Source organism: Tachysurus fulvidraco, chromosome 24 (genome assembly GCF_022655615.1).
Source record: "Tachysurus fulvidraco isolate hzauxx_2018 chromosome 24, HZAU_PFXX_2.0, whole genome shotgun sequence".
Lineage (NCBI taxonomy): Eukaryota > Metazoa > Chordata > Actinopteri > Siluriformes > Bagridae > Tachysurus > Tachysurus fulvidraco.
Window position 1 is genome coordinate 4,250,558 of NC_062541.1, and position 25,433 is coordinate 4,275,990.

The 25,433-nt window shown below is 37.3% G+C and overlaps 1 protein-coding gene across 1 annotated transcript; it reads left to right on the forward strand.

Annotated features, from left to right (window-relative positions):
* Positions 1 to 10,893: 10,893 nt before the first annotated feature.
* Positions 10,894 to 13,779, forward strand: LOC113652922. The gene is made up of 6 exons (XM_047807673.1): positions 10,894 to 11,141; positions 11,512 to 11,877; positions 11,952 to 11,993; positions 12,100 to 12,213; positions 12,305 to 12,327; positions 13,545 to 13,779. The coding sequence occupies exons 1-6, from the start codon at positions 11,099 to 11,101 to the stop codon at positions 13,665 to 13,667; spliced, it is 711 nt and encodes a 236-aa protein (XP_047663629.1). The 5' UTR covers positions 10,894 to 11,098; the 3' UTR covers positions 13,668 to 13,779.
* Positions 13,780 to 25,433: the final 11,654 nt, after the last annotated feature.

Sequence of the window (25,433 nt, forward strand, 5' to 3'; positions counted from 1 at the left end):
GTTTAATTAATTATAATTCTATATTACTATAATTATTTTACCATCTGTTGAACCGTAGATGAACGGGGTGTTGTTAAGTTAAGTCTTATGGGGTCAGTTGCAACTTATTGGTTTGTACAATTTGTGGAAATATATTTTTTATAAAAATATTTTATCATGCAACAAAGAATACTTATGAAATTAAGCAGTCTGTAATATTCAGTGATCTTTCAATCGCGTTCAAGAGCCCCCTAGTGGCCACGTTTATTATATCTTTACTCTGTTACTCCATAACTGATAGAAAAGTGATAACTCTGACATTTTTAATTTTATATGAATAAACATCTATATAAAATAATGAATAATTAAAGCTTATCACAATGGAGGACTAAAAGCCACGGGATTTTATTCAATGTTCATTCAAAATATCATTCAAACATTTATTTAAATGTTCATTCAAAAAATTTATTCAAAAAGGTCAAGAGGGATGGAATTTTTGAAGTGTTGGAATGTGATTTTCTATAAACAGATATTACATTACTATTACATTACTGGAATCTAATATTTACCCATAACTACACACTGCACGGGTCCATCTTGGAATAATAGAACCATTACAATAAATAGAAATTTGTGAGTGAAATATACATACCAAATAGGTGGAGGCGGACTATTCTGGGTTAAGTAATGATGTCATTACAAGGAGCCAAAAAGCTGCTGAAGTCAGAACCACTGAGCAAAATGATGCATGTAGATGACTTTCTTCCGGTAATGTTCAATAAACATCCTGTGAGAGTCTCACACACACACACACACACACACACACACACACACACACACACACACACACACACACACACACACACACACACACACACACACACACACACACACGCCAAAGATGCTCAGGAACTGTTTAATTGTGAAGGTAAAATGTGAGTGAAACTTAAATTCAAATTTATTTGTATAGCGCTTATAACAACTGACATTGTCTCAAAGCAGTTTTACAGAACATAAACATAAAACAAAAGGTTATTCTAACCTTTATTTTCACCCAATGAGCCCCACTGCCTCCACCCTCCCTCTTTTTACCATGGTGACTCAGGACACTGACTCCAGTACTCACCGATATGGTTTCGAATCGGAACAACTCTAGGTAAAAGAAAAGAAGTGTGAGACACAGCTTTGGAGCAACTTAGTTGATTCACAACACTATATAACGGGTTCTTACTCTGCGTGTTGTTTGTGTTTAAGGGTATAGAAAGAAGTTGAGACACATCAGGCAGGTTATTTAACAGCAGTTTAGTTTTGCTAGGACTTCAACGGATGACTGCTCATCAGTTAAAGCTCAATCCTAGCAAAAATGAACTGCTGATCATCCCAGATGATTCATCAACCAGGTCATGACCTTGCTATATCCCTGCAAAACGATCTGATCTCCCCTTCAGCCACAGCTCACAACCTTGGGGTAACCATGGACAATCAACCGTCCTTTTCATCTCATGTAGCTTTTTGTCCACACAGGCTGCTCAGGTACTTGTTCAGTCTCTTATCATTTCCAGACTGGATTACTGCAAAGCACTGCTGGCAGGTCTACCTATGAATGCAATTCGTCGTCTGCAAATGATCCAAAATGCATCTGCATGGCTTGTTTTCAAAGTTCTCGCATACTGTACCACCCACTGCTGCAATCCCTCACCTGGATTCCGGTAGCTGGACGCAGATTCAAAACACTGATGCTGTGTTGTCAGGAATTGTTTAGTTGTGAAGGTAAAACAGTCTACAGATTTTATTAGCTAACTGATTTGATTAGCTAAATGGCTAACATGATTTATATCAGCAGACCATGGCATTTTTGAAGGTATACTTGTTTATGCTAATGTTAGCCAACATGAGCTAATCTAACAGGAAATCTGAGAGATAAGAATCAGACTATCATTTTCAAATATATATTTATACATAAATCTGAGAGATAAGAATCAGACTATCATTTTCAAATATATATTTATACATATTTTCTAGTCTATGTATAAATATGCTAAACATGCTAATGTCTTTAATGCTAACTCTAACTCACACTCTATGCTGATCTAAGCTGACAGAATTTCATGTATTTTTCATATTCCTTATTGGTAATCATAGCTAGTTGGCTAATAAGAATTTATATTTAGATTTATGCTGCATTTGCAGCTCTAATCTGAGAGAAAGTCATGTAAATAAATGTGAATAATCGTCACTATAAATGTGAAGGTAGATTACTACAAAACTGTATTAGAAAACTATATTAGACAAAAGAGATGGATGTTTAACTTTCTGTGGCATATTTTTGTCCAATTCCTCTAAATACACTAGCATAGATACAGTGTCATGAAACCACTTAGATATATGATGTATTTTTCTCCCACACTGCTAAATCATGTCACACTTCTGTTCTTTTGCAGCTCAGACTTTTTGGTGGGGTGAAGCTTGAGGTGAGATCATGAGCCTCATGCGAACCAAAACACAAACATACAGTAAACCAATGTAGATAACAGCATAAAAAATAATAACTAATAGCAGGGGCCTCTTTCATTGAAGGTCAAGAAGCTTTAATTGTAATTTCAGCCATATATAGCTGACGCAGTACACAGTGAAATGAATCTTGTTTCTACAGCATGGGGCTACATACTGTAGAAAAACATAGAGCTACATAAACAACATCAAGCTAAGGACTTAAAGTAAGTTTTCCTACCCACATGAAGTTCATTGTGTGCAACCTAGTGCAGAAAGACAAAACAAGCCACACCTTACACTGAATAATGCACCCTGTCAGACTGCAGTATTGGTTTTGAAGATAAGGGTGTTGGCCTCCAAATTCCCCAGAACGATCTGATCGGGCATTTGTTGGATGTGCTGTACAAACAAGTCAGATGCATTCAGTAGAAGCTCCACTACAAACTTGGTATCAGATACTTCAAAGGTCTTGTGGAGCCAATATCTTGAAGGTGGTTTTAATGTAGAATAAACGATATATTAGCACAATAATATACATAGTTTAGTAATTGTGTAATATACATATTTAAAGTAGGATGAATATCATTTTTATTGCTTGACACTGAACATGCACCACATTTTTTCAAATACATCCGTCTATTTTAGAAGCAGGTGTATGTAGAATGTATTGCTTTTAATGTTTTCCAACCACAGAACTACCATTTCATTTGCACCACTAATGTTTACCCTGTCCAGCTCACACACTGCAATGTAACCACAGAGGGTCAAAAATGATGTGAGAGACTAAACTCCTGCAGAAAAAAAGGACACATATTTACTAAGTTATATTACTACATTTAAATTTACTACATATATTTAATTATTTTTTAATAATTAAAAAAAATAAAAAATAACACAATTATTATTTAGACCCCAATAAATTAAAAACATAAATAAAGGACCATGTAAACACACGTGTGTATATAATATATAGTATATAGTTATAGTTATAGTTATGGGTAAAGACAATCACTTTTACTGACTGATTCTTAACATTTTATTTTAAGTCACCTTTATGCAGTCAAACGTTGTACATGTAGTGCTTCAAATGTTTTCTAACCACAAAATTGTTTCACCACTAATGTTAACCCTGTCTACCTGACACACTGCATCAAAACCACACGGACACGCTCTAATTTCCATTGTCATTAGAACATACTCGTTTTCTCTAGTTATTCAAAGCCACCTGCTCATGACCATTTTATTAATCTAATTATCAATCAGTGTCAACAAATGAATCATTTTCTGGCTGATAAAAATGACTCAGGAATGGGTTTGATATCATTATTTATTTTGAAGATAAAAACTTTCTATGAATGTATCGCCCTTTGTACTGTAGAGAAAAATAGAAATCCTGATGAAACACTACAAATTCTTAAATTCCTGAGTGTCTACTTTAATATGAGATCATATTAACACCACTGTGTAGTGAGACATGACATAGACGGTCAATCAGCAACATGGACATGGACACAATTAAGGAGCAAATTAATATTTTTGACTCCTTGGAACAATATAAATGATTCACTGTTGAAATCTCATTCATTTATCTGCATGTCTGTCTAATTGTGCTGTATTCTGTAAATATTTCAGACAAAGTCCCTTGATTCATGAACATAAGTCTTTTGTTTGATATTTAGATATAACTGATTCAGCATGGTGTGAAGGATGTCCTGATATTAAATCTCTCACCAAATCTTTTATGCTGCACTGGTTATTTAGTGAACGATATAAAGTCCATTTTTCATCTAGAAACTTTGTTTTAAATTTATTCTTCATTATATCATTAGCTAAATAACGCATTTCATGGTGTAACAAGGAACAAAACTAAATTCAGATCCCCTTTATTGCTTTACAGCACATACTGTACCACACCTCCCTCTCCCTCAGACATAAACCATCATTTCTTTCACTTAATAAACAGTTTTCTTTTCTTCACTTGTCAGACTCACAGCTGCGATGGGTTTGTTTGTGCTCATGCCTTTGTTTATTTCTGCCCTGAGTAAGTAAAGCAAGAACATTATTTATTTATTTACTAAATGGATCTTTAGATTTGTATCAAATATTAAACAACTTTTTGAGCTAAAATTAAATAAATATTGTACAATATTTTTGTTGTATAATATTTAATAGTTTCCCAAATGCTGTGTTTTTTCTTATTCTTCTAATTTTGTTCTATTATTCTATTTCTATATTTAGCCATTTCTTACTAAGAGTCTACATTCTACTGTAATGAACTTTTTTTCATTCATTTTATTTAATTTCAAAATGAAACAAAGCTTCAAATTCTTCAAAAACTTAAACAAGCGCAAAAGCTCTTGTGAGATCTTGTGTGTGATTGGTATCTATTAAAGCTGTATTTGATATGTAATAACTGAGGTTTTTCTTGTTGCAGCTTCACTCTTTGATATTATCTGCTCTTCAACTTTGGAGGCAAAACCAGGAGAAAATGTCACTGTTTTGATTGAGGAGAACTTCTCAGATCACATCTTCTTTGAAACTCTAGCTTATCTCATGGCTAAAGCACACAGTTGATTTAGTTCCACTTCTTCTTGGGTGCAAACAAGTTAAAAGATCGGGTGAAACACAAAAATGCTACTTCTTTAATGAAAGTGAGAGAATAAGGATGTCAGTTCATGGCAAGAAAACCTCTCTCACCATCACTGCTGTAACTGTCTCTGATACAGGACCGTATTACTGCAGCTTTATTAAATTGTCTGAAATCAAATTTTGTAAATCAGTCTATTTACAAGTGAAAGGTAAATTTATACAAACCAAATATTTGTACTGAAATGTTAATTGAAATGATTGTAAAAGTAATGTCATTTTTCAGAGGGAAATGAAAAACTCACAAAGGACTTGAACAAAGCAGCAGGTTTGTTGTGTGTCTGTTCTCAGGAATCCACATATGTTCATGTGGAGCTTCATTTGATTAAAATTGCTTATATTCACTGATTGTTAATATGTGTTCCTCAATATGTTTTCTCCAAGACCGCAGCTGCTTGATCGTGTTCTTCATGTTGACTGTAGTGTTTGGTGCAGTGAGTATGAGTCTTCTCACTATCCTGATCTTCATCATACTGAAGCACAGAAAAAAACTAACAGGTAAGATTTTACTGATAAATATACAATCAACTTCCTTGTAATGGAAAATGAATACCTCATCAACATGTTTGTTTCCATTCTTATTTTACTCTAGGTGCTAATACTGAAGTTTATGAGGTAAGTCTGAAGTCTTGAAATGTAAATATTAAAGCATTAAATAAATACACAGACCTCTGACTAATGGCTTGATTTGATTACCAATATACATTTACTGTTATAGAATTTTTTTTTATTTCACACCATATCATGATTAAAATGGCCAAGTGATAAAGCAAGTAACATAATATTATATGGTACTAGGAGAATGGATGTGGTCAAATAAAACAAATTAGTTTCTGGAAATTAATAGTCACCTTATTTGACAAGATGCACCAGTAGATTTGCCACCAAGCATAGTCTTGTCATACAAAACATATTCTTATGTTTTCGCAATATTTAAGCTGTTACTGTTTTCAGGTATTGGATCAGTCTGTTACTGTACAAAATTCTTTTACAGCCTTGTGTTTCTTAAATTCTCTTCCCCAGTAATCAGACATAACGGGTTTACAATAAAATAGATCTCACTCATCTTTGGTAAAAATACAGATTGATATGAGAAGAGAAAATATATAACAGTACATATCTGATGTCTCTAATGTCTCATTGCAGGAGTCTGAATCACTAAGTCTACACCTCTCATAAGAAAAGCAAGAGGAAATGGTCACATGATACAATGGAATATGAATACGTTATTTATTCTTCTGTCGAAATATAGAATAGTTGGTGAACTCATACATATTTTGTTTGTTTGCTTGTTTGTTTTATGGAAACTCACCATCATCAAAGTTCCTATTTATGGCTGAAGTCCTAAAGTTATTAATTTGTAATAAATAAATACAATGAAGTGAAATACACTTAATGTAAGCATTAGGTAACTTTAGCTGTATTTACTTACCATCAGACTATTTTGTCTCTCTTTTGTAACGTGATGAAATGATCTAAGAACCTTATTACATATTTATTTCAATAAAATAGTTTTCAGTAATAACCCAGTTGACGTGGTGTGTTCTTGCAGAGTTTATTGTGCACATCACAGTGCTTCTTTTTCAGCAGATGAGTTATTGATATGATTACAGTGCAGTTTGTTGCTTATTGTTCTCTTTGAAACACTTGTTTCTGCTTTCAGCTCATCCTGAAACTCTTATATGTTGTGACACCTTTCCAGAAACATCTGTGGCAGTGATTAGAATTGTTTTTGTGAACTTGCATTTTATTGAGAAATAATTGACATGACAATTTTCCGCTTTTAATTTAACTCATTTTTGTTATTTATGGTTATGAATGTTAATAATTATAAATATAAAATGAAGATTTTTCATTTTCATAAATACGTATTTCCCCTCACTGTATATGTGAATCTCAACAGTGTGTGATCAAGTTAAATGTGTAATTACATGTATAAAAGCCCTGTATGGTGTATTTGGATTGCAATTCAGAATTCCGCCACAAGAGGTCTCCCAAATAACACTATTTGTTATGGGCTTCAGCTAAGTAGCTCTCGCCTTCAGTCTGGCTCGAGTGTATATTCTTTCATCATTGGATTCTCGCTTAACTCTTTAACAGACATTTAGACCACACGCTGTGCCTGCAAAGCCAACAGCATTGTAGATGGCAACACACACCCCTCACACACACTCTTCACCCTCCTAACATCTGGAAAAATGTACCTTAGCCTTTGGGCCTTCACAACCAGACTCTTTCCACAAGCTATCAATATGTGGTCTTAGTCCAAGACCACATACATCCACCTTTTCTCAGGAAGGACATATTTTGTGGAGGTTTCATGACGATAACATCTGTACAGATGGTGATGAAATAAAATGATATAATACAAAAATGCTTTCTACCTGTGGACATATAGATGGACAATATAGAAGTTAAAAAAAATTAATGCACTAGAAATGATCATCACTAATAATATTAATAGAAACAAGAAGGAACCAAATATATGACTCTTATCTTCCTCTGGTCTTCTTTTTTGGAGCTGAATTGAGTGGACTACAGCAGGCAGGAAAAGCACGAAAGGAAAGAAAGTGCTTAATATCAGCAGTTTCTAAATCTTCATTCACAACTACACACAATAGCCCAGATTTGTTGCTGGTGCCATGTGTTTCATTTGTGTTCATGTGTCTGCCCAATTCTTGTCTAATTCCTTCCAGCCTCAGCACACCTACAGTATTCCTCATGTGTATAATTGTCTCCCTGTTTATCCTTGCCTTTATATTGTCTTTGTGTGCTCGGTCTTGTTTTTTGAGTTTAGGTTACTTTTCTTTTCTTTTTCCAAGTGTGTGCCCAGTTTTTTATGTTATGTTACGTGTAATAAATTGTGTTTTTAGCTATCCTCGTGTTTGGGTTTGAATTTTATCAAGAAAACACTCCCATTTTCTGACAGATGGAGAAAAGATATATTATAAATATCTATAAGTGATCTACTTAAGTTTATTTTTTGCTCACATTTCTAGATGTTGCTTAATTTAACAGTGAGGCATTTACAGATGTGGCCAAAATTACTTATACCTCTTCAATTAGAGAAATTTACATTTTTCTTTTTAGAAAATGACTAATGTTTTAATCCAGTCCAGGGTTGAGCTACAAAGATTTATAGCTCAGGATTCAGTGCCTTGATATCTTTATAAAATGGGGCAAAGACCAAAAAAAATAAAAAAAATAAAAGACTTTCTGGGAAAGAGTATTGTTATATTTATTTAGGGAACAATGGTGTCTCTTCAGGGTGGGCCCAAGAGAAAACAATAAACAAAACATGTCTAATAATTAAGTAACTATTCTTACCTGAAAGGAGAGAAAAGAAAAATACAGTGGGACTTCCCTGAATACCTACCAAAAAACACACAGGTTAAAAAGGAACCCACTCTCAAAGAAAAAAAGGCAGCTACAACCCTACTGCCATTGAAAGAGTGAGCGATATTTACAGTGATGTATATATACACATCAACACATCAACACTACAATAAACACACCACTTCTTTCACTCTCCACCACCACCACCACCACCTCCTCCTCCTCCTTCTTCTTCTTCTTCTTCTTCTTCTTCTTCTTCTTCTTCTTCTTCTTTTTCTGCTTCTTCTTCTACTTCTTCTTCTGCTTCCTCTTTATATAGCTGATCAGTAATGAGGCCATCAATATGAGGTTTGGATCAGGTCAGGCTAGGGCAGGCCAGAAACTCTGGCCTGGAATCAACCTGCACACAGACATGTACAGAGAACACAATACAGTCCACAAAATCATGGGTTGTAACACTAAAATATTCAATATCCACGATTCCTTATTGCATATTTAATAGAACATAATATATGCTTGATTAATAATGATTGTATTTATTTAGTTATGCTTTAAACATAAATTGGTGGTTTAAGCGATTTATTGGAATCTTTTTTGGGTCCAGCTGAAGATTTAGATGAGATCATAAGCCCCATGGGCCCCAACAGACAAACATACAGTAAACCAATGTACTACAGTATACAGTACACAGTGAAATGAAACAGTGTTTCTACAACATTGGGCTACATAGATCAACAAAGAGCTATAGGCACCCTGTTAGACTGCAAATGTTGCTCAAGAGTGGTTTTAAGATCAGGTTGTTGGCCTCCAATTTCCCCAGCTCGATCTGATCAAGGATCTGGACAAACAAGTGCACTGCACAACTTGGAGTAATATCTTGGATTCAGATACCCTGTAGGTCTTGTGGAGTCAATATTTCGAAGGTGGATTTAATGTAGAATAAAATTATATATTAATACATAAATATACTTAGTTTAGTAATTGTGTAATATACATATTTAAAGTATGATGGATATCATTTTTATTGCTTGACACTTAACATGTTATTTTAGTCACCTGTATTGTATGCAGCGTCATGTACAGAAGAGCCACACTATGCAACACAGTTATTTTTTTTAAATACATTTGTCTATTTTAGAAGCAGGTGTATGTAGTATGTAGTGCTTTAAAGGTTTTCCAACCACAGAAATAACAGTTCATTTGCACCACTAATGTTTACCCTGTCCAGCTCACACACTGCAACGTAACCACACTGACACAAGTTAACATTTCCGTTATCATAAAAACGTCTGTTTTCTGTAGTGTGCTGACAGTAAGTTAAGGTCACCTGCTTAAGGAACAATTCAGTGCTGAAATCTTGTTTAGCTGTTTGTTTGTCTGTGTTTCTGTCTGTGTTTTTATCCTGTATTTATAGTCACAAATACTTCAGAATGACTGTAGTATCTTCTTGTAATAAATGTAAAGCCATCTGTCCACCAGCTTAAGTCATGAAACAGGACAATGTTCATAAACATGTCAGTAAATTGACATTAAATAGTTAAAAACATAAAAAAGTATACATATTTACTGTTATATTTAGTACATTTAAATTAACTACATATATTTAATTAATTTTGTCATCTCTTTTGTCATGTTATTTGTGTGAGTAAAAATGACAATTATTACTTAGACCCAAATAAATAAAAACATAATTAAAGGAACATGTAAACACACATGTATATAATATATAGTATATAGATATAGTTATAAGGTAAAGACAATAATTTTTACTGACTGGTTTTGAACATCTTACTTTAAGTCACCTTTATACAGTCAAACGTCGTACACATGGGAACTTCTTCAAATGTTTTCCAACCACAAAACTAACATTTCCATCATACTACCACTAATGTTAACCCTGTCTACCCAACACACTGCATCAAAACCACACAGACGTGCTCTAATTTCCATTGTCATAAGAACATACTCGTTTTCTCTAGTTATTCAAGGCCATCTGCTCATGACCATTTTATTAATCTAATTATCAGTGTCAACAAATGAATAATTTTCTGGCTGATAAAAGTGACTCAGGAATGGGTTTGATATTATTTATTTATTTATTTTGAAGATAAAAACTTTCTATGAATATATCACCCCTTGTACTATAGAGAAAAACAGAAATCCTGATGAAACACTACAAATTCTTAAATTCCTGAGTGTCTACTTTAATATGAGCTTCATATTAACACCACTGTGTAGTGAGACATGACAAAGACAATCAACCATCAACATAGACATGGACACAATGAAACAGGAGTATTTTTCGATGCTTTGAAACAATTTAAATTATTCAATTTTGAAATCTTATTCATTTATCTGCATGTCTGTCTATTTGTACTGCACTGTACTGTATTTTATGCTGCACTGGTTATTTAGTGAATGATATAAAGTCCATTTTTCATCTAGAAACCTTGTAAATTTATTCTTCATTATATCATTAGCTAAATAACGCATTTCATGGTGTAACAAGGAACAAAACTAAATTCAGATCCCCTTTATTGCTTTACAGCACATACCACACCTCCCTCTCCCTCAGACATAAACCATCATTTCTTTCACTTAATAAACAGTTTCCTTTTCTTCTCTTGTCAGACTCACAGCTGCGATGGGTTTGTTTGTGCTCATGCCTTTGTTTCTTTGTGCCCTGAGTAAGTAAATCAAGAACATTATTTTGTATATAATATATTTGTTTACTAAATGGATCTTTAGATTCGTATCAATATTGACCACATGACTTTTTGAGCTAAAACAAAATAAAATATATATTCTTTAATATTTTTGTTGTATAATATTTAATAGTTTCCCAAAAGCTGTGTTTTCTTATTCTCCTATTTTTATATTTAGCCATTTCTTACTGAGAGTCTACATTCTACTGTAATGAACTTTAATTAATTTTATTTAATTTCAAAATGAAACAAAAGCTTCAAATCCTTTTAGAAACTCTTGAGATCTTGTGTGGGATTGGTATCTATTAAAGCTGTATCTGATATGTAATAACTGAGGTTTTTCTTGTTGCAGCTTTGTTCTTTGATATTATCTGCTCCTCAACTTTGGAGGCAAAACCAGGAGAAAATGTCACTATTTTGATTGAGGAGAACTTCTCAGATCACATCTTCTTTGAAACTCTAGCTTACATCTCATGGTTCAAGCACACAGTTGATTTAGTTCCACTTCTTCTTGGGTGCAAGCAGGTTGAAAGATCGGGCGAAACACAAAAATGCTACTTCTTTAATGAAAGTGAGAGAATAAGGATGTCAGTTCATGGCAAGAAAACCTCTCTCACCATCACTGCTGTAACTGTCTCTGATACAGGACTGTATTACTGCAGCTTTATTAAATTGTCTGAAATCAAATTTTGTAAATCAGTCTATTTACAAGTGAAAGGTAAATTTATACAAAGAAAATATTTGTACTGAAATGTTAATTGAAATGATTGTAAAAGTAATGTCATTTTTCAGAGGGAAATGAAAAACTCACAAAGGACTTGAACAAAGCAACAGGTTTGTTGTGTGTGTGTTCTCAGGAATTCATATGGAGCTTCATTTGATTAAAATTGCTTATATTCAGTGATTGTTAATATGTGTTCTTCAATATGTTTTCTCCAAGACTGCAGCTGCTCGAACGTGTTCTTCATGTTGACTGTAGTGTTTGGTGCAGTGAGTATGAGTCTTCTCACGATCCTGATCTTCATCATACTGAAGCACAGAAAAAAACTAACAGGTAAGATTTTACTGATAAATATACAATAGACTTCCTTCTAATGAAAAATTAATACCTCAACATGTTTGTTTACGTTCTGATTTTACTCTAGGTGCTAATACTGAAGTTTATGAGGTAAGTCTGAAGTCTTGAAATGTAAATAATAAAGCATTAAATAAATACACAGACCTCTGACTAATGGTCTGATTTGATTACCAATATACATTTACTTTTTGATATGGCACATTCACAGCCTATATAAAGTGAAGTACATGGCTCCAATTTGTTATATTAAAAATGTATATGAGTCAGTCCAGGCCTTTATCAGTAGACACATGCATTGCTTTGCACAAAACCTCTGTAATGGAAAAGTAGATATCTTTATAACCATAAGTAGCTGTTGAACACCATATCATGATTAAAATGGCCAAGTGATAAAGCAAATAACATCACATTATATGGTACTAGGAGAACAGATGGGGTCAAATAAAACAAATAAGTTTCTAGAAATTAATAGTCACCTTATTTGACTAGATAGAGGATAGAGTTGTCATACAAAACATTGTTTTAACTGGGTCACGGTTAGACAAAGGCGAATGAGGATCCAAATGCAGTTTTGAACGTATTTAATCGCAGAACACAAGGCAGAACACAAGGCAGAACACAAGGCAGAACACAAGGCAGAACACAAGGCAGAACACAAGGCAGAACACAAGGCAGAACACAAGGCAGAACACAAGGCAGAACACAAGGCAGAACACAAGGCAGAACACAAGGCAGAACACAAGGCAGAACACAAGGCAGAACACAAGGCAGAACACAAGGCAGAACACAAGGCAGAACACAAGGCAGAACACAAGGCAGAACACAAGGCAGAACACAGACCAGGAACAGAGACATAAACATGCAACATACCACAATGACTAACACCCGGGAAGTGAACAAACAGAGTAGATATAGGAAAGAGGAACCAATCACAAAGCGGAGACAATCAGAGACAAAGACAACACACCTGGAGGAAAGCTTGAGTTCAATTAGTGTCCATGGTAACCAATGAATGGGCGGAGAAAACAATTAACAGCAGGGCAAGACAGCAGACAGAAACAAGGCAAACACAGACAGACTCATTACAAACTGTTACTGTTTTCAGGTATTGTTACAAAAAAAAAAAAAACAGGTTAAAAAGTGTGAAAATTTTACAGCCTTGTGTTTCTTAAATTCTCTTTCCCCAAAGAATCTGACATATCCAGGATTTTACTGTAAAATGGACCTTACTCTACATCTGTTCAAATGAGATAAGAACATATATAATATGACAGTACATATCTGATGTCTCTACTGTCTCATTGCAGGATCAGGAGTCTGAATCACTGAATTACGCTGCTCTACAGCTCTCTAATAAGAAAAGCAAGAGGAAAGGGAAACATGATACACAGGAAAATCCAAATGTTCTGTATTCTTCTGTCAGAAGATAGAAGGGTTGGTGAACTCCATACTGTATACACACGTGGACAAAATTATTGGTACCCTTTGGTCAATGAAAGAAAAAAAAACTCACAATGGTCACAGAACAAAATTTTAATTTGACAAAAGCAATAATAAATAAAAATTCTATGAATGTTAACCAATGAAAGTCAGACATTGCTTTTCAATCATGCTTCAACTGAATTATTTAAAAAAAATAAACTCATGGAACAGACCTAGACAAAAATGATGGTACCCCTAACTTAATATTTTGTTGCACAACCTTTTGAGGCAATCACTGCAATCAGACGATTCCTGTAACTGTCAATGAGACTTCTGCACCTCTCAGCAGGTATTTTGGCCCACTCCTCAAACTGCTCCAGTTGTTTTCCGTTTGAAGGGTGTCTTTTCCAGACAGAATGTTTCAGCTCCTTCCAAAGATGCTCAATAGGATTGAGATCAGGGCTCATAGAAGGCCACTTTAGAATAGTCCAAAGTTTTCCTCTTAGCCATTCTTGGGTGTTTTCAGCTGTGTGTTTTGGGTCATTGTCCTGTTGCATGACCCATGACCTGCGACTGAGACCAAGCTTTCTGACGCTGGCCAGCACATTTCTCTCTAGAATCCCTTAGAGACTCAAGATTCAAGACCCTGTGCCAGATGCAGCAAAGCAGCCCCAGAACAGAACAGAGCCTCCTCCATGTTTCACAGTAGGGACAGTGTTCTTTTCTTGATATGCTTCATTTTTCCATGTAAACAGCATGCAAACAGTTTGATGGATTGTAAGCAGCATGTAAACAGTATGATGTGTCAGTGTGTGTGTTTTGTGAGGGTCTATGCAGTCCATCCTGATGATGTGTGTGTATGTTGTGCTCAGTACAGTACAGTTCAGTTATTAAGGAGCCTGATGGCTTGTGGGAAGAAATTGTTACACAGTCTGGTCGTGAGGGCCCGAATGCTTCGGTACCTCTTTCAAGACGGCAGGAGGGTGAAGAGTGTGTGTGTGAGAGGTGTGTGGGGTCATCCACAATGCTGTTGGCTTTGCAGATGCAGCGTGTGGTGCAAGTGTCCATGATAAAGGGAAGAGAGACCCCGATGATCTTCTCCGCTTTCCTCACTATCCGCTGCAGGTTTTTGCGATCCGAGAACCAGACAGTGATGCAGCTGCTCAGGATGCTCTCAATGGTCCCTCTGTAGAACATGGTCAGGATGGGGGGAGGGAGATTGCCTTTCTCAGCCTTCGTAGGAAGTAGAGACGCTGCTGGGCTCTCTTGATGATGGCGCTGGTGTTGAGTGACCAGGTGAGGTTCTCCGCTAGATGAACACCAAGAAACTTGGTGCTCTTGACGATCTCTACAGATGATCCGTCGATGTTCAGCGGAGAGTGTTCGCTCTCTGTGCTCTCCTGAAGTCCACAACCATCTCTTTAGTTTTATCCTCATTCAGAGAAAGGTTGTTGGCTCTACACCAGGTAGTTAGTTGTTGCACCTCCTCCCTGTATGCTGACTCGTCGTTCTTGTTGATGAGACCCACCACTGTCATGTCATCGGCGAACTTGATAATATGATTCGATCTGTGCATTGCTGCACAGTCGTGAGTCAGTAGAGTGAACAGCAGTGGACTGAGCACGCAGCCTTGAGGAGCTCCAGTGTTCAGTGTGGTGGTGCTGGAGATGCTGTTCCCGATCCGGACTGACTGAGGTCTCCCATTCAGGAAGTCCAGGATCCAGTTGCAGAGAGAGGAGTTTAGTCCCAGCAGGCTCAGCTTCCCAATCAGGTGCTTAGGGATGATTGTACTGAATGCTGAACTAAAGTCTATGAATAGCATTCATACATAAGTGTCTTTAATGTCCAGATGGGTGAGGGCTAAGTGGAGGGCTGTGGCAATGGCATCGTCTGTGGTGCGGTTTGGATGATACGTGAACTGTAGGGGGTCCAGTGAGGGTGGTAGCTGGGTCTTGATGTGCCTCATGGCGAGCTTCTCGAAGCACTTCATAACTATGGGTGTGAGTGCAACGGGACGATAGTCATTGAGGCAGGACACTGTAGGCTTCTTTGGGACAGGAGCAATGGTGGCAGTTTTGAGGCACGTAGGAACAATGGTGCTGCTCAGGGAAATGTTGAAGATGTCCGTAAAGACATCCTCTAGCTGTTCTGCACATTCTCTGAGAACCCTGCCAGGAATGTTGCCTGGTCCAGCAGCCTTCCGTGGGTTAACTCTGCATAGAGATCTGCTCACGTTGGCCGTGGATAGACAGAGTACCTGGTCGTCGGGGGGAGGGATGGTCTTCCTTGGCGTTACGTTGTTCTGTTCCTTGAACCGAGCGTAGAAATCGTTCAACGCGTCTGAGAGGGAGGTGTCGCCGTGAACATAGAGCTGATGTGCCTTGGCAAAAAGTTCCATTTTGTCTAATCTGTCCATAGGACATTCTCCCAGAAGCTTTGTAGCTTGTCGACATGTAGTTTGACATATTCCAGTCTAGCTTTTTTATGATTTGTGTCCTCCTTGGTCGTCTCCCAAGTAGTCCACTTTGGCTCAAACAACGACAAATGGTGCGATCTGACACTGATGTTCCTTGAGCATGAAGTTCACCTTGGATCTCATTAGAAGTCTTTCTGGGAACTTTTTTACCATTTGGATTACCCGTCTCTTTGATTTGTCATCAATTTTCCTCCTGCGGCCACGTCCAGGGAGGTCGGCTACAGTCCCATGGATCTTAAATTTCTGAATATTACATGCAACTGTATTTACAGGAACATCTAGCTGCATGGAGATGGTCTTATAGCCTTTACCTTTATCATTCTTGTCTATAATTGTCTTTCTAATCTTCTGAGACAACTCTTTCCTTCACTTCCTCTGGTCCATGTTGAGTGTGGAACAGTACATACCATGTCACCAGACAACATAGTGACTACCTGGAGCCCTATATATAGGCCCACTGACTGATTACAAAATTGTAGAGGCCTGTGATGCTAATTAGTGGACACACCTTGAATGTCCCTTTGGTCACATTATTTTCAGTCTTTGCTAGGGGTATCATCATTTTTGTCTAGGCCTGTTCCATGAGTTTATTTTTGTTAAATAATTCCGTTGAAGCATGGTTGAAACGTTATGTCTGACTTTCATTTTATTTTTTTTAAAGATTTGAGGAAACTAAGAGAACAAATGTCTTAGTTCAAAAAAGGTCTTCTGAATGTTCAACGGATTCTATATTTACCTTGTAAGAACTAAAAATATACTTCCCTGGGAAAAAGTGTGTTATGATCATGCATGCACTTAATATTATTAATTAATAAGACTCAATACTGAAGTGTGGAAATTAGAGAAACTTTCATCTGTTTGAAAACAATGAATAGTGGTACTAATTGCTAAGCCTGGAAAAGATTGCTCTATTACAACTACCAATAGACCCATAGCATTAACGTCAAATATGGGCAAAATGGGAAGAATGGTTATGTCTCAATTATCATACATTCTGGAAAGCAGAAACTTCAAGCTATGAGTGGGGGGAAATGAGGAGGTGGATAGCTAAACAGATGCTTAAGCGTACTACAATTCATATAAAACAAGGATGAGGTTCCCTTTTGAGTCTGGTTCCTCTCAAGGTTTCTACTTCTTTCATCCGAGGGAGTTTGTCCTCACCACACCTCAGGCTTGTTCATTGGTGATAAATACAAACACATAAATATAAGTCTAATGTTAATTTTTGTATAATATTAATCTTCGGATAATATTTTTTGTATTATGTTACTTGCGTTCTGTAAAGAAATACATTTGAATTAAATTGAATTGAACTAAACATACCACTGAGTAAATTAGAATTGAAAAGTTTAATTAAAGTAGCTGTTTTTAATATGTGACAAGAGAGTGAGATAAAGGATGTAACACACACACACACACACACACACACACACACACACACATACATTATTCACTATACGATCACCAAACTAAAGATTTAATTTCATTAACGAGGATTAAAAAAGAAAATTGTTTTAAATAAAGAGCATGCCATGGAACTGAGTGATTCTCCATGCAATCCTTATTTCCACGTATGCAGCACCGCTTACTAAAGAGACTCTGCAAGCAAAACCGCCAAGCAAGGCATGATATAACACAGAAAGAACCCAGTTATAGAAGATTTAAAATCTGCTGCCATAAATTTTTTTGACATTGGTCAATATTGTGCAAAGGCAAGGAGATCTAGGCCCAAACATAATGACTGTAATGGAGACTGACTCGGTTGTGGGTTAGAGTACAAACAAAGGGGTAGGCTGAAAATCGTGGTCAGAGAAACAGGAAGTGGTTCAATAACAGGTAGAAATTCTGTAAAGCAAACAACTCAAATCGTAATCCAAATAACAAGGTCTAGAACAGGAAGAAATAATACAAGTGGCAAAAAAAAAAAGCAGAATGTAAGAAAATGCTCGGTACAGACAGTGGTAAGCTGGCAGTACTTCACAACATGTTAAACACTTCAGATCATGGCTTTTAACAGTTGGCTACAGGAAGTAGATAGAGAGGAAGAGCAAAGTCAATACTCGGGCGATGGCGCCCTCTTGAGGTCGGATGAATGTATGGCCGATGTTACAATGACACCTTTTACAAAACTAGTGCAGTGTAATATTTTTAATACAATTTGCAAATCATTAAATAATATTAAATATTATTGTTTAAGTTATGTTTTTTATGAAGACCATTTACATGCAATTCCCAACTCTACTTTTTTAATTAGTCTTACATGTGTTCGTCATGATCTTCTTCTTTTGGCTTTTCCCTTCAGGGGTCGCCACAGCGAATCATCTCTCTCCACCTATCCCTATCTTCTGCATCCTCAACACTTGCACCCACTAGCTTCATATCCTCATTAATTACATCCATATACCTCCTCTTTGGCCTTCCTCTTTGCCTCCTTCCTGGCAGCTCCATGTCCAACATTCTCCTACCAATAAACCTACTCTCCCTCCTCTGAACATGTCCAAACCAACATGAGCTGTCCCTCTGATGTACTCGTTCCTAATCCTGTCCAACCTTGTCACTCCCAAAGAGAATCTCAACATCTTCAGCTTGGCTACCTCTAGCTCTGACTCCTGTCTCTTCTTCAGTGACACTGTCTCTAAGCCATACAGCATGGCCGGTCTCACCACTGTCCTGTATTTTCCTATCACACAGAACTACTGACACCTTTCTCCACCCACTCCAACCTGCCTGCACTTGTTTCTTTACTTCTTTCCACTCTCTCCATTACTCCGGACTGTTGACCCCAAGTACTTAAACTCCTGTACCTTCTTCACCTCTTCACACTGTAACCTTACTGTTCCACTTCCCTCCCTTTCATTCACACACATGTACTCAGTCTTACTACAACTGACTTTCATTCCTCTCTCCAGCGCAAACCTCAACCTCTCCAGGTTTTCCTCTACCTGCTCCCTGCTCTCACTACAGATCATAATGTCATCTGCAAACATCATCATCCAAGGAGAATCCTGTCTGACCTCCTCTGACAACTGGTCCATCACTATAGCAAACAGGAAGGGGCTCAGTGCCGAACCCTGATGCAGTCCCACCTCCACTTTGAACTCCTCTGTCTGACCTACAGCACACCTCACCACTGTCCTGCTCCTCTCATACATGTCCTGCACCACTCTAACATACTTCTCTGCTACTCCTGACTTCCTCATACAGTACCACAGCTCTTCTCTTGGCACCCTGTCATACGCTTTCTCCAAGTCTACAAACACACAGTGCAACTCCCTCTGACCATCCCTATACTTCTCCATCAACATTCTCAAAGCAAAAATTGTATCTGTTGTGCTCTTTCTGGGCATGAAGCCATACTGCTGATCACAGATTTCCACCACCTTCCTTAACCTAGCTTCCCACAGCTTCATTGTATGGCTCATCAACTTTATCCCCCTATAGTTGCTGCAACTCTGCACATCATCCTTATTCTTAAAGATCGCCACTAACACACTTCTTCTCCATTCCTCAGGCATCCTCTCACTCTCTAAAACCCTGTTGAACAAACTAGTTAAAAATTCCACTGCTGCCTCTCCTAGACACTTCCAGACCTCTTCCGGGATGTCGTCAGCGGCAACTGCCTTTCCACTTTTCATCCTCTACAAAGCCTTTCTGACTTCATCCTTTCTAATCTTGTCTACTTACTGTTCCACCGAGTTCACCCCTTCTACTCCTTTTCCCCTCTCATTTTCCTCATTCATCAGCTCTTCAAAGTATTCCTTCCATCTGTTCTATATACTCTCCTCACTTGTGAGCACTCTTCCATCTCTATCCTTAATAATTCTAACTTTGCTGCACATCCTTCCCATCTCGATCCCTCTGCCTAGCTAACCTGTACAAGTCCTTCTCTCCTTCTCTAGTATCTAACCTAGTGTACAACTTGTCATATGCCTTCTGCTTGGCCTTAGACACCTCCCTCTTCACTCTGCACTGTAACTCCTTGTACTCCTGTCTATTCTCTTCAGTCCTGTCCATATCCCACTTCTTCTTAGCTAATCTCTTCCTCTGGATACTATCCTGAACTTCCTCATTCCACCACCAAGTCTCCTTATATCCTTTCCTCCTTCCAGATGACACACCCAGCACTTTTCTCTCTGTCTCCCTGATCACAGGGTGATGAGTCTGACACTCTCTTCACATCCAGAACATTCCAAACAAACTCCTGCTTCAGGATCACACCTACCCTATTTCTCTTACTATCAACACCATAATAAAACAGCTTGAATCCTGCTCCTGTACTACAAGCCTTGCTACCCTTCCACTTGGACTTCTGTACACACAGTATATCCACCTTCCTTCTCTCCATCATATCAGCCAGCTCTCTACCTTTCCCTGTCATAGTACCAACATTCAGAGTTCCTATTCTCAGTCCTACATGCTTACATTTCCTCTTCTCTCTCTGTCTGTGCTCTGTCCTCCCTCCTCTACTTCTTCGACCAACAGTAGCCCAATTTTCACCGGCACAGATGGCGGTCGTTGTTAACCCGGGCCTCGACCGATCTTGTATGAAATTCGTACTGGCGATTCGCATGGTTAAATTTGTCAATGTTTTATGCCGGATGCCCTTCCTGACGCAACCTTCTCTATTTATTCGGGCTTGGGACCAGCACAGAAGTCACTAGACTGTGAACCACATGGCTAGATTTGTGTTCGTCATGATAGCTGCCTATAAAACACATGCAAGGTGAAGGTGTAATGTTATAACCCAGGGAGACACTGAGAGGATGATATGTTGGATTTTTATTTTAAGCTTTATAAACCTGTGTGTGAAAGTGAACTTATGTTTTACAAAAATAAATCTGTGACAAATAAAAACAAGACATATTGTAAGCAGCTAAGTCTACACTTGTGCACCTTCCTCCACCTATATACACTCATTAATAGAAAGGTGACCCCTAGTGGACACCTTTACAAAGACAAATGGCTCTTATACATATCATTATGGATTTTTAGGTTTAATTAAGTTTCATTTTTAAAGAGTTTTAGCACAAACAATATCTTTTCTTGCACAGAACGTCTCCTACTTTATAAAAAACTCATTCACATGGCACAGATGTAGCTGGTATTGACAGGTTTTTTTTGGCAAGTTGAAGGTGATGAGGGAAGAAAGTTTGATGTTTTGCCCAAATTTCCAGTGGATCGCTTGTTCAGTTAATTTAAGGTGTGTTTATGTATTCCTGTATTTCAACTGTTGCATCTGTAGTGACACTGTGGGCCATTTGTGTCTTGCTTATCTTATCGTTCAAGAGTTCCCATAGGTTTTCCTCTCCTTTGCATTCAGCAATGTTGATCACATAGCATCTCACAACGTTATTTTCCAAATTCTTTAAATGTTCACAAGCAACTCACTTTGGTCTTTTTCCTCCATTTATTATACAATATTCTTCAAATGCTAAATTATCCACTTTTTCTGCCAACTCAGTAACCCACAACATATGGCCTTGGTTGGGTTGGTTTTATACAATAAAATATCAGGATTTCACATCAGGTGCATCCTGAAGAGAGCGCTGATCATGGATCAGCACAAACAAAATAGACACATTCCATTTTTATTAACATTCATAATAAAACTTACCCGAAATCAGTGAAAACCATAGTAGACAGTGGTTCATTGGTTCACTTTGAGATCAACACTCCCACTAGTGGCAGTCATTGGAGTTTTGAAACGTTTCGTAACACCAATGACATAAAGAACTACAAAGAACTGTCAATGATCTACAAAGAACTAGGAATCTATTAATCAGTTAATTAAGTAAACGTAAATTTGTTTAGGAAAATTTGCATCTATTTTTTTTATTATTGTAGAAAGTAATAACAATAAAGGTATCAGAGGGGAAGATCAGGAGGTTGTATCTTGGGATTGTATTCTAAGGAGGTATTATAGTTATTAATGTTGCTAATGATTAAGAATCGTCAAAGTTAATTTGAAATTGGAGCTGCTCATCATCTAAAAACCCTTTGGAGCTTGAGGTATTTTTTTCACATCGTGATTTATGTCCACTCATACACACCAACAGGCCTCAGCTCTTCATTTGCTTACTAAAGTTTTTTTCTGATCCAGTAATGATCCTGGAGACACCTATAATTAAATCTATTAAACTGTATTCATTTGTTTGATAGTTTCAGCTAAACCAGTTCCACTATTTAACTAGAAATTTTGCTGCATTACAGGAAAACTTTATGCACGTGAAATTTGTATGAAAAAACAGTTTCCCTGAAGACTACCATGTTATCTCTGTTAACTCTGTCCATACATGTGAAGGATTCACAATATCAATGATTACTTATTTTGGTTAATTAAGCTAAAACACAAATTTATCTGTTTAAAATTTTAATTTAAGTTATATGTTTACTAAACCCTATGCCCTTGTGGTTTGTTCGTTTAAAAACAACAATGGGGAAGCTTTGCCCTGTACAGGTTACACTAGAAATAACCCTTTGAAACTTCAGCAACTGATGACACTGCTGAATCATGAGTTGGTCTAAATTGTACTGCTTTAGCAACATTGTTGTTGTTGTTGTTGTTGTTTTTACAGCATTTACCAGCATATACAAACCATGTAAGAAAGCGACAAAGGAGGAACGTAAGCATTATTCTGTATGGTTGCAGTATGTTGTTGAACTACTGATCAAAAGCTTGTAAGTTTGAATACCAGGACCACCAAGCCACCGCCTTAACCAATTGCTCAGTTGTACAAATGAGATAAATGTATCTCTGGATAAGGGCCAAATGCAGTGACTAGCAGCTACACAAATAAATAAATAATAAAGGTCTATTATGTTAAAAAGTACACATCTGCTTATTTTCTATTAAACACGAACAATTGTCTATGTAATGCTTAAATATTTACTGTGTATTGAATAGCTGTGTTTTCTGGAGAGGAATATGATAAAAAACAAATACTGGTATATTGTGTAATGAAAAAAATCTTCTCACATACATGACATTCGAGATTGATTCTACACACTTTACCCTGTACAGGTTACACTGTACAAATGACTGCCTTTTTCCATCAAGGCAGTTTGAGTGCTGGTTCGGAGCCAGAGCCTAATTTAAAATCAATTCTTGCTTTTTTGACAACCAAAGCACCAGCTCTGAACCAGAAAAAGTGGTTCTTAAGTAGCAGGGAAACATTTTTTATCTATCTATTTATTTATTTATTTATTTTTTTAGTAGCACCGAAAGTGGTCTAAAGAACCGCTTGCGTCAGGAACTGGGGGCGGGGCTGGAGGCGGGGTTACTGCTAGCGCTTTTGATAATGAATTCAAACCAGCACCAGCACTAGCTCTGAACCAGCACCCGGTTCTTTTTGGTGGAAACTAGTGATGGCTAAGTAAAGCTTTCTTGAAGCAGTGAAGCTTTCAACCAATTGTATCAGAAAAAGGTTCATTACTCGAAGCTTTTCAAATCAGAGCTTGATGAGGACCTCTGATGGTGGAAACGCTATCACAGAATGTTCCACAGCCAAACAACGTATTAATTTTAGAAGCAAAAATGAATGGGTTGACAAATTAAGGATAGATTAATAAATAAATGAATCAATATATTAAAAATGTATATTAACATGACCAAAGCATGTTCCATTGCATATGCATGGTAACTCCAAACAATAATGTAGTAAAGATAACTTTTTGTATGGTTAATGTGGACATTTTGACTGTTTTTAGAAAAAAAAAATCAAACTCATGAATGTTGAAGGTACATAAGTGCAGACACACTTTTACACAATTATAAATCTGCATTACAAACTGTACTGTAGGCTAGATGGATGTTATGTGCTTAATTATGTTTTATTAACAATCAGCAGTCAGCAATCAGGTGTCCACCTCTTCAGCATGACTATATAGACACACAGTCTTATTTGTAAGTGTGAACTCGTGAAATGGACATTGTAAGTGTTCTTGAATGAGTGATTCTTAAAGTGTAAATGATAGATGAAAATGAGAGTGATATTGCATAAAGAAATGCATACATAGTGGGATGGAAATGAATGTTGCTATAAGCTTGGGGGAATTAATTGTAGTGATTTATGGGTAACTTTGATTTTTATTTAGGAACAGGATTTTCTCCACAGTGCTGGGGCTGAGCCTATTTCTCTTCTTGCTGACCACTTTGCCAGCCTTAGAAAATACCATTCACAGGGGCACAGAAGAGGCAGGACAACACAAAAAGCTCAGGGCCAGCATGTACAGTATAAATGGGGGTAAATGTGCTTGTGCTTGTGCCAAATCTGAAGTGGATTTTCAGAGCAGGGGATGTTGGGTTCACTCAGGTAGCTCTGAACCTCAATGGTTGCATTGGCAGTAGTACTCCACCTTTCTTGTTTCCATCACAGGTCCATAGCCAGCCTTTTGAAAGGGGGGTTCTTTTTTTTTTTTTCAAAAAGTGGACCTTTTTGCAGTTTTTCTCCTCATTTTGTATTTAATTATGAGGTTCAAATACTTCATTTTGGTGACCTTCATTCATTCATTCATTTTCTACCGCTTATCCGAACTACCTCGGGTCACGGGGAGCCTGTGCCTATCTCAGGCGTCATCGGGCATCGAGGCAGGATACACCCTGGACGGAGTGCCAACCCATCGCAGGGCACACACACACTCTCATTCACTCACACACTCACACACTACGGACAATTTTCCAGAGATGCCAATCAACCTACCATGCATGTCTTTGGACCGGGGGAGGAAACCGGAGTACCCGGAGGAAACCCCCGAGGCACGGGGAGAACATGCAAACTCCACACACACAAGGGGAGGCGGGAATCGAACCCCCAACCCTGGAGGTGTGAGGCGAACGTGCTAACCACTAAGCCACCGTGCCCCCCACATTTTGGTGACCTTTTATGCACTAATTTGTGCTGGATTAGCTTGTCTGCTGGTATCTTAACGAGCACACCTAAATTACTTACTGCATTGTTGTCAAATTGCTTCCTCGTGTACCACCTTTTTCAGTCCATACACAGTTCATAAGTTTAAAGACCACACTAACAACAGAATAGATTTAATGAACTTTACTGAAGTATTAATAATACTTATTTTCATCATAATTTCTTGATTTCTTGTCCACATTTCAGAACGCGATCTTTTTGTAACAGGCTCCATTGACAACTTGCAACAATAAGCTCTCCTAAACTCGCTATACTGTAATAGATTCAGTGTAACGCAATATTCCAATACAACATAGGAGAGCACGCCGCCGCGTGTCGCGCACGATTTTAAACCTTTGAATCAGATAACGAAGCAGTCATGGTTTTTTTTT